The following is a 10785-nucleotide window of genomic DNA, read 5'->3' on the forward strand; positions in this document are numbered from 1 at the left end:
ACTCCCTGCTAGCAACTATGAAAACTAGTTCATCTTCAAAAATTATCCTCCTTCCTCTAGGGCTTCTCTTCTCCCTTTATAGTGGGAGAGAGGGAACCCTAGCGGAGGCCCGTGATTAGGGACAACCCCCTAATCGGGCCGTAAATGACAGTTTGGAGTACGACGGAAGGGCCAAAACACGGAGACCCTCCCCAAACAAAACACAACGAAAAAAGTTCAGAAAGCACAAGGAAAATAGAATTGTTGACGCCTTCTCGTCACGCCATGTACTTGAACTCCGGGTTCTTCTCGTCAGCTCGAGTTTCGCGACGTGGCTACTGACGTGCTGGCGCGGGTTGACTCGGTGCTTCCGGTTGCGGATGGTCTCCCGTCACTTTCTAAAGTCTTCATCTAATTAGGGTGATTTGATCTTCATTGAAGATTAAATTAATCCTAATTAGAGTCAAATTATTCATGTAGATCACAATTGAACTACCTTAATAGCTTCCCTTGGAAGATACCTATATTTATCATCATACATCTTAAGTTAAGGTTTTATTAATTTTATTGTATAAGCTAAAATCAACAAAGATAAGGCATAATAAAGTGCATAATTCACCCTAATTTTTGGCTTATCACGCTCTCTCTAACCTGCTCCATCCCATGCTGTGTCACTATCTCACTCTCTCCCTCTCTCCCTCTCATATTGTCTCCATCTTGCTCTATCTCAATCTCATTATTTCACGCTCCTCTCTTTCTCACTCTCTCTCCTTTTCTCCCTCTTACTCTCTTACTCTCTCTTCATATCTCATTCTCGCTCTTTTACTATATACTTATATTCCTCTTACTCTCCCTCTCCCTCTCTCATTCTCTCCCCCTCTTACTCTTTTTCTCTCTCTCTCCCTCTCTCATTTTCACACTCTTTTACTATTGACTTGTATTCCTCTCAATCTCTCTCTCTCACTCTCTCAATATCGAACTCCGGCACTAGAGGCGACATTCAGATGAAGTCTAGTTAGATGCAGTGAGATGCCCAAGTGAACTTGATGTTGACTTTCATATTGACTAGTCAACATGACTGACCAAGACCACGGCTGAGACAGGACTAAACTTCAGGTTTTCGCTAAAATCTGACCGAGATCAGAATGTGTCCTTCCCTACCCTCTCCTCTCTCTCTCTCTTCTCTCTCACTCTCTCTATCTATCTATATCTCCATCTCTTTCTCTCTCTCACACACACACACTCAATCTATCTATATCTCCATCTCTCTCTCTCACACCATCTACCCATCTCTCCTCTCTATATGTCTATCAATCTCTCTCTCTCTAAATCTATCTAATCTCTCTCTAGGTATGTGTCATTCCAACTGTTGAATTAAGAATCTAACAATTCAAAGTTGAGACACCCTTCGTGAAATTTTATTAATTCTAGAGACTGACAAATGACAATTGATGGTTATGGACAGATGGGACTGAATGACTACCTGTTCAATCCTTAGTCCCCTAAGATTCGTTGTAGTCTAACACTTCACCCATCTGCATTTTGTCATCATCACCATGCTGACATCAGTCCCAAAGGATTCTTTGTATGCTCAAAAGATTTGCTGTATTCTCAGTTATTCCTTCCACATCTCATCGTTGTCTCCATGGCATCACCAATTCTTCATCATTTCTAGATGATTTATTGTATTCCTGACCATTTATACTTTCACATTTCATCATGGTTGACGTGGAATCGTTAGTCCCTGCTGATTGTTATGGTCTTGACCATCGATCCATTCACACTTCATCATTGTTACCATGCAATCTTTCGTCCCCGAGGATCAGTTATCTAGACCATTCATTCGTGCGCATTTCATTATCATCATTCTTTTATCAGTCTCCTGAAGATTCATTATAGTCTCAGCCATAAGATAAATCATCAGACCTTCCACGTAGTCCTTCCACATTTCATTATCAAGATTCTTTATAGTCTCAGCCATAAGATAATTCATTTCTTATTATCTAGACCTTCCACATTTCATCATCGTCATCATTCAACCATAAGATAAATTATAGTCTCAGCCATGCTTAAATCAAGATTTCGTCATCATGGCCATTAAATCATCAGTCCTAAAAAAAATTTGTTGTAGTTTAGACTGTTCATCCATCCATATCAGTGTCACCATTCCATCATTAACCAAATTGGATTCACTATAGTCTCTTCTCTTCTTTCTCTCCCCATCATCCATTTCATTTTCCATCATTCATCATCTCAAAAAAAATGACTGACGATTAATGATACAAACGACTCGACAAAGACATCAATCCACCAGCGTCAACTGGTGGTATGCCATGGTATGGTGTACCGTCCAATTGGGCCAGATCAGGTCCTGTGGTCAGAGTGGATGAGAACCAGAAATTAGTTATTATTTCTAATATATTTTTTAGCATTTTTCCACAATTCAACCCCCTTCCAGCTCGCACTCCAGCCTCCTGCTAATGTACTTCCCTGATTAGGGGAAGATAGATCCTTTATGTTTTAGCATTAGGAAACACTTAGACTGGATTATGACATCGGCATCAGAAAAAAAGTAAATTTCCAGAAATTCACTCTTTTAGGTTGTAGTTCTGAGATGACACCCCAGCAATGCTACATCTATGACTGCGACATTCAATGGAACTCAATGGAACTAACCCCAGTAATTTTTATAATTTTGATTTTTCATCTTTGACTATGACATTATGTTGGGGATTTGTCAACCCCCCCACAGCAGGAATGCGGGAGAGGGGGGCTTGACTAGTCAAAACCCCTCTTTGAGAGAGGGCATCGGAATCGAGGAGCGCCCTCCTCTCTTCTTGTCCTTTTGTGAGGAAATGGCCCATTTCGGGCCCATTTCTCTCTTATTTAAAGGGGTGTTCATCCCCCTTGAACCCTAGTCCAAACTAAAGCCGTCAAGGGTTTTTCTGTTGTTTATTATTCTTGTCTCTTCCTCTCTCTCTCTCTCCCTTGTTTATTGTCTACATCACTCCTCGGTGGTTACTCCCTTGGCTTAGGGAGTTCAAGCAGGAGTTGGTCAACTGCACCACACAAGAAGCCAGTGGCCTGCACCGAGAGCCTTGGACGTTGGCGTCACGCCCCGACGTAAATAGGTTCTTATTATCCGTTGCTATACACAGACATATTTATCTTGTCTGAGCTGATTCCGCATTTTTTCCGTAGCATCTTGGGGTTTTGATTTATTCCATCCGATCATTTTCTTCAACACATTAACTAGTCAACAGGACTAGACAGGGACCAGAGAAGACCTGACAATAATCTGACAAAACATTTTATAAGGTTTAGATCTTTGATAAAAGCCTAGACGGGATCGGAACCAAGAGAGGGTCCGATAAAGACGGCGGGTCTGGTGGGCCCGTTGGGTCTTAGGGATTGGATATGAGGATCCGCAGGGGGGGAGCGGATGCCGCGGTTCGAGGCCGAAGCAGGAGGCGCCACGTGGCACTTGCGCCATCTTCCCAACGGCCGAGGGAGGAGAGGCTCTACTCGAAGTACAACAGTAGCAGAAGCGGCGGCGGCGGCCATGGATGCAACTCGGAGCTTCGTCAAGGACGTGAAGCGTGTGATAATCAAGGTCCGATCGAATCTCTTCGTTTCGCATTCCGCGTTTGGATTTGTTTTTTGCTTATCGAAGTTTCCGAAGATCTGTTGCAAGATTTGAGCATGGCGTGAGTTTTGCGTTGTTGCGAGCTGTTCTGATTTGGGTCGCTGTTTTACTCGTATTCTCGTTTGGTTTGCAGTCGAATCATCGTTATTTGATGTTTTCGGCGCGTGATATCAAGGTCCGATCGAATCTCTTCGTTTCGCATTTCGTGTTTGGATTTGTTCTTTGTTTATCGAAGTTTCCGTAAATCTGTTGCAAGAGCGAGCATGGTTTGAGTTTTTGCATTGTTGCGAGCTGTTCTGATTTTGGGTCGCTGTTTTACTCGTATTCTCGTTTGGTTTGCTGTCGAATCATCGTTATTTGATGTTTTCGGCGCGTGATAACCAAGGTCCGATCGAATCTCATCGTTTCGCATTCCGTGTTAGGATTTGTTTTCGTTTATCGGAGTTTCCGAAGATCTGTTGCAAGAGTGAGCATGGTGTGAGTTTTTGCATTGTGGCGAGCTGTTTGTGATTTCGCTCGCTGTTTTACACGTCACTTTCGATAAAATTTCGTCGTTTTATCTATAGTAATCGGTAAATTTTGCGCATTTATTTCTAACATAATGCCCGCAACACGCTTGGTTAAGATGACGTTTGACATCTTAAAAGGGTTTTTTCTTGATTGCGTGTAGGTCGGAACGGCCGTCGTTACAAGATCAGACGGTAGGTTGGCACTCGGAAGAATAGGATGTCTCTGTGAGCAGGTTCGTAAAGCTTGTTGATCTAACTTCTTTGAGTAGCTAGTTGAAGCTTACGGTTTTTATATCTTCTTTAGATCAAAGAGCTGAACTATCAAGGCTTCGAGGTCATTCTGGTAACATCAGGGGCTGTCGGGGTTGGCCGCCAAAGGCTCAGATATAGAAGATTAGTTCACAGCAGGTTCTTTTCTGAACCACTGTATCATTCTTCTGTTTGCCATTTTATACCCCTTGTGTCTGTGATGTGCTTTGATGATGACAAACAATGACATTGCCCTTAAGTACTGTTGATTTCTTGAATTATCTTAGAAAAAGAAACGGGTTTTTTGAAATTTTATTCTAATATCGTTTGTGGATTCATTTGTTTTGAAAATTAGAGCATAACTGGGTGAAATTTCGTTGTAGTTTTATTTGAGACTTCTTTAGACTAGAAACCCGCATTTTTTTCTGGTTGTCCCGGCCGTCTCATTTATCTTCTCAATCGTTATCCTTCCTCTTGGTTTCCTGATTACCGCCTTCTAATCTTTCACCTTTTTTATTCATTCATTGCTTTCCGGATTCGGTGCTTCGGAATATCCCCTTGTGATACAATTGGAGCGATTGGACGACTCTGTATAATTTAAAATCATTCTCATGGCACAAGTTTATGACTTTGGTCAAATCTTGCACCAGTATTTTTATGCTTCTCAAGTTTTAATAATTAATAAACCGAAGTGTAGATTTTTCTTTCTAATTAATAGCTCTCAGAATTGTGAAGAGTATAAGTTGAGTTCATTAAAACTTCCGCTGAACCTATGTAATTAGGGGTCAAAGGTAGGTGTCGTGTACTTAAGAGAACAAGGATATCCCAAGTTGTAGAAAAAATTTAAAATTACTTTTGAAGTTTTTTCAAAAAGAAAACCTTTGTAGCAATTAATGTTTTATGCCGAACAACACTGGGCGCTAACAATTGGTGATAAGCGTTACATATCATTAATTTCGTTTGGCGATGCTAGTTGTTTATTAAATGGACTTAAATGATTTGCGAAATTCAAAATCAGTGGAAATTTCCTGAATCAATATGCTTGATGTGTTCTTGACACTTGGTATTGGTTACAGCTTTGCAGATCTTCAGAGGCCACAACTAGAGCTCGATGGAAAAGCCTGTGCAGCAGTCGGTCAAAGTGGCCTTATGGCATTGTACGAGGCCTTGTTCGGCCAGGTGAGTCTAGCTGCTTCACTCTAATTTTTGTGCTTCTACTGTCAATGTCTGTCACATTTTTCTTTATTTATTATTACTTTTAATGAATTTTTGGGGCAGCTGGACATGGCATCATCGCAGCTCCTTGTCACCGACAAGGATTTTGAGGATACAAGCTTCAGGATGCAGCTATCTGAGACTGTGAAGTCTTTGCTTGGTCTGAAGGTCATACCAATTTTCAATGAAAATGATGCAATCAGCACTAGACGAGCTCCTTATGAGGTAATCTGTCTTGCATTAGGTGTGAAATTCATTCAGGTATTATAATCGTGCATTGTAATCTCAAGCTGTACGTTTATGTAGGATTCATCTGGTATATTCTGGGATAATGACAGCTTGGCTGGTCTCCTTGCCTTGGAACTAAAGGCAGATTTGCTTCTTCTTCTGAGTGATGTGGAAGGGCTGTACAGCGGTCCTCCAAGTGAGCCCGGTTCTAAAATCATACACACATACATTAAAGAAATCCATCAGAGCAAAATTACTTTTGGGGACAAGTCTCGTGTGGGCAGAGGGGGTATGACTGCAAAGGTCAAAGCAGCTGTTTATGCGGCGTCAGCTGGCATACCAGTTGTCATTTCTAGGTCTCTTTCTCTCTCTTTCTCTCTCTTTCTCTCTCTCTTGATTGATCTCTATATCTCTACCACTCTCTTTATCTCTCTCAATATGTATATGTCTGTCTATCTAGCTATCTACGTATATTTTGATCTTTATCTTTGTTTGCCTCTCTCAATATGTTTATCTCTCTCTTTCAATCTCTCTATCTCTTTATGGATCCTTCAAAAGTCACTTGCATATAATTACTTTCTGATTAACGCTGATTCTAAAAGATGATAATTTATACCTCAATAACAATGAAGCATGATTATGTTCAGAAGAACATATGTCCTCTTGTTTTAACATTGCATTTATTTCCTTCTGGTCTTTGGGATTTATTCCGAACTTTTGTGGTTCTAAGGAGAGTGACTTGTTTATGAATCATTACTTTAGCGGGTTCGCTACGGATGGCATCTTAAAAGTTCTCAAAGGGGAGTGCGTTGGTACTCTTTTCCATCGGAATGCAGAAAAATTGTGTTCTATCAAAGAATCAGGCGCTCGGGAGATGGCAGTTTCTGCCCGTGAATGTTCTAGACGCTTCCAGGTTGGCTAAAGGAATTAATTTGACAGAAATCACTTTTATGCAGTGACTGACTACTTCTCACTCTTTTCCTGGTGCCTCATTTATTTGCAGAATTTATCATCCGAAGAACGTAATAAGATTTTACTTGATGTTGCTAATGCGCTGGAGGCAAATGTGGAGTTAATCATAACAGAGAATGAAGCTGATATCGCCGCCGCTAAGCTGGCTGGATATGAAAAAGCGTTGGTCTCTCGACTCACTTTAACAGCAGGAAAGGCAAGTATTCAGCTGGATGATATTGTAATTATCAGGGTGTTTTAGGGTTCCGCCTGCCTATAAAGGTAGATGAAAGCCTGCTTTATAAGTTGATTTGGTTTTCCATTGGAGGCAGAATAAGGTGCAAAACAAACTCAATTAAGATAGGAGATTTTCATCTACCTTTATTGGCAGACGGAACCTTACGAAAATTACACAAAAAACCTTAATAGTTATAAAATAGATGATCATGATTTAATGTGCGAGACTTATTTTGGGTTAATATCTTCCGTCAATTTGAACTTCTGTTAATCTTACTGTAACGCTGATGGGGACCATAATTTTTGGAATTAAGGACGCTTGCCTCTTATTACACAGATATCAAGCTTGGCAAAATCTATCGGCGTGCTTGCCAACATGGAAGAACCAATCGGACGAGTCTTGAAACGAACAGAGGTAAGACCATCGGAAGTGTCTTCGTATACACATGGAAATGAAGAAAAATGAATCTTTCTGCCCGTGAAAGATGTATTAATCGTGATATATGATCTTAGTCTCCTTGCATGTTGGTAACGTGAATATATAGATCAAGCCATACATGATCTTCGTCTGTTGATTATTTCACTGTTGCCTTCAGCTTGCTGATGGACTGATATTGGAGAAAACATCTAGCCCTTTGGGTGTCCTGTTGATTGTTTTTGAGTCCCGGCCTGATGCCCTGGTTCAGATCGCCTCTTTAGCACTTCGTAGTGGTAACGGGCTTCTTCTCAAAGGTGGTAAAGAGGCAGCAAGGTCTAACGCAATCCTGCATAAGGTTCAAATTTAAATGCGCCTTTCCCTTCTTTTCTTTGTTAAATGCGTCGTTCTCTTATTTTATGTAACGAAGCAATTTTAGCTGGTGCAGTTAGGGATGCCCGGATTTTAGATCAGATCGATTGAATTAACTGGTCAATCCAATCCCAATCTATGGATTCTTTTTATTTTTGTCAAAAGGTTCGCAATCATGTACCAGACCTGATCAATCGGTCGATAAGGATTTAAATCGATCATAATAGATTGATGATCAATCTGTTCGATCAATCATATGATCGCATGGATCAGTCGACTTGGCCTGTTGGATAATATCAAGTTTTGAACCAATCCAATCACCACCCCTGGGCGCTGTGTGGTTTACAATTCTCTTACAAGAAAGCTGTTTATATTTTGAACAGGTAATTACGGGAGCAATCCCGGAAGCAGTTGGTGGGAAGCTTATCGGACTTATCACCTCAAGAGATGAGATTCCAGATCTGCTGAAAGTAAAGAGTTGACCCTCGCAACTCCCTGAGTCTCTTCGAAAATGATTTTACATGAATGTCATCTTGATGAGCTTTATTTATCAGCTTGACGATGTGATAGACCTCGTGATTCCAAGAGGAAGCAACAAGCTTGTTTCTCAGATCAAAGAAAGCACAAAGATTCCTGTCCTTGGTCACGCCGGTAAGATTAAAATAAATCTTGTTTCTTTTTACATGTATTTTTAAACGACTGACATTGGGCTTACCCATGTCCTTCCCAGATGGTATTTGTCATGTTTACGTTGATAAGTCTGCTAATATGGAATTGACAAGGCTAATTGTCTTGGATTCGAAAATAGATTATCCTGCCGCCTGCAATGCTATGGTATCGGATCCGTTTTCTGGTTATTAAATTGGGTTCTGCTGTATTTCTACCTGCTAATGACATTCTTTTCTTTCGGATGTTTCTTGTAGGAAACGCTTCTTGTGCACAAGGATCTCGTGAATGAAGGACAACTCAATGACCTAGTTATGGCTCTGAAAACTGAGGGTAAGATGCTCAATTTAAGCCTCATTTTCGACTCAAATATAGTCAGATAGTTTAGTGTTCCGTTCCAATAAGTCTGGTTACATTCTAAAAAAGGTTTTGAATTGTATTTCCGGGCATTTTCTCTTTGTTTCCCGTTCTTTCATCAGTATTTTGCTTAGCTGAGCGTCAATCATCTACTTTCAGATGAGCCAGACCATATTGTTAAAAAAAAAATTGGAATTGTATTTGTTGAAGTGCAACATCCTGTTTAAAGATGATAAGTAGTGGCTTTGGTATCAGCTAAAGTGCGTGAATCCAGCAGTATTTCCGAGCATTTTTTATCTGGGCGTGGACCATCTTACTTCTAATAAGTCTGATTAAATTATAAAATAATTGTATTCCCGGGGATTTTTTATGGGTACTTACATAGCGGGACGTTGACCATCTTCCTTTCCTTAAGTCTGATTTAATTGTAAAAAATGTTTCTGGGTATTTTCTCTTTTTTATTGGTATTTTCTTAGCTGATCCTCGACCATCCAATGATTCCTCTTAATATTGTAAAGATGTTTGAATCGTACTTCCAGGCATTTTCTCTTTTTTATTTACATTATCTAGTCTTAGCGTTGACCTACTGCTTTGCGATGCATCTCATTATATTGATAAAAAAATAGAACCTCTTTTCCTGGCATTTTCTGTTTTTTATGGGTATTTTATTTTATTAAGGAGTTACACTCTACGGAGGACCCAGAGCCAGCTCTGAGCTGGACCTTCCTCCAGCCGCAACTCTTCATCTTGAGTATAATTCCATGGCCTGCACTGTTGAGATTGTAGACGATGTTGCTGCTGCAATCGATCACATACATACCCACGGAAGGTTTTGATCAAAATTATATTTTATTAATTTATTAAGTTTTTTCTCTTTTACTATAATTCATGAGTACCATTTTTACAGCGCCCACACTGACTGCATTGTCGCAGAGGATGGGGAGGTCGCAGAGATGTTCCTCCGTGGCGTTGACAGGTTGCTTGGATTTCTTTAATTTTGAAGTTCGCCCGTTTTGATTGTTCACTAATTCTTATTAATTAACCCATAGATTCGGAAACGGACAGAGTAGTCATATATCTTTGACATACAGGAGAAAACAAGCACTACATTATTCTTTGATTCGACACTAGAAAAAAGAATTTCCTTTTTATTGTTCTTGTGTGGAACCGAAGCATATAAAGGATATAGATGAAATCCCTTTTAAGAGTTTGTCTTCTCCACAGTGCGGCGGTGTTCCACAACGCAAGTACCCGCTTCTGCGATGGAGCGCGATTTGGGCTCGGGGCAGAGGTTGACTCCAATAGCATTATGCCACCTTTGACCATTGTTTTCTTATTTTTTCCAGTTTTCTCACGTTTTTATCTTTTTTTTTGTATTGTGGATGAGAAGGTGGGTATTAGCACGGGGAGGATTCATGCAAGGGGCCCAGTTGGGGTGGAGGGTTTGTTGACGACGCGATGGTAATTTCTTGTGGACTGTCTGTGAACTATTTTGGATTCGATCATATGGTTGTGTCTATACATTGGAAATAAATGTAATGAAATGCAGGATATTGAGAGGCCATGGGCAGGTCGTGGCGGGTGATAAGGGGGTTGTCTACACTCACAAAGAGCTTCTGTAGTGGTATTAGTAATCTCTCTCCCTTCCTCTCTCCCTCTCATTGTCTCTGTGTCTTCCGCTGTCTCCCCCTGTCTAAATATATCTATCTTTATCTCTCTATCTATTGTTCTATTTATTTGGTTATCCATCTTTCTTTCTTTCTTTCTTTTTTATCTATCTACTGATCTATTTAATTAGTTATCCATCTTTCTTTCTTTCGATCTATCTATCTATCTATTGATCTATTCATCTGTCTGTCCTTGTATATATCTATTGATCTACCTCTCTGTCTATAGAGAGCGATATCTATCTTGATCTCTATATATCTCCCTCAGTCTTCCTATGTTTTGTCTTTCAATAT

The 10785-nt window shown here is 40.2% G+C and overlaps 1 protein-coding gene across 3 annotated transcripts in view; it reads left to right on the forward strand.

The window, feature by feature from the left end:
- The first annotated feature begins 3424 nt into the window (after positions 1-3424).
- The window catches only part of LOC144715583 (delta-1-pyrroline-5-carboxylate synthase-like), a 7804-nt gene continuing 443 nt past the window's right edge, over positions 3425-10785 (forward strand). For all 3 annotated transcript variants that reach the window (XM_078590524.1, XM_078590522.1, XM_078590523.1), the window contains exons 1-19: positions 3425-3592; positions 4296-4367; positions 4439-4542; positions 5460-5562; positions 5662-5823; positions 5905-6182; positions 6589-6739; positions 6830-6994; positions 7352-7429; positions 7611-7787; positions 8185-8271; positions 8356-8452; positions 8532-8635; positions 8725-8800; positions 9503-9653; positions 9732-9800; positions 10049-10115; positions 10215-10285; positions 10374-10448. In XM_078590524.1, the coding sequence (XP_078446650.1) occupies positions 3542-3592; positions 4296-4367; positions 4439-4542; positions 5460-5562; positions 5662-5823; positions 5905-6182; positions 6589-6739; positions 6830-6994; positions 7352-7429; positions 7611-7787; positions 8185-8271; positions 8356-8452; positions 8532-8635; positions 8725-8800; positions 9503-9653; positions 9732-9800; positions 10049-10115; positions 10215-10285; positions 10374-10446 (2136 nt within the window). In that variant the 5' untranslated portion in view covers positions 3425-3541 and the 3' untranslated portion in view covers positions 10447-10448. The remainder of the gene's footprint in view (positions 3593-4295; positions 4368-4438; positions 4543-5459; positions 5563-5661; positions 5824-5904; positions 6183-6588; positions 6740-6829; positions 6995-7351; positions 7430-7610; positions 7788-8184; positions 8272-8355; positions 8453-8531; positions 8636-8724; positions 8801-9502; positions 9654-9731; positions 9801-10048; positions 10116-10214; positions 10286-10373; positions 10449-10785) is intronic.

The sequence above is a fragment of the Wolffia australiana genome, chromosome 19 (assembly GCF_029677425.1).
Source record: "Wolffia australiana isolate 7733 chromosome 19, ASM2967742v1".
In the NCBI taxonomy this organism is placed as follows: Eukaryota; Viridiplantae; Streptophyta; class Magnoliopsida; order Alismatales; family Araceae; genus Wolffia; species Wolffia australiana.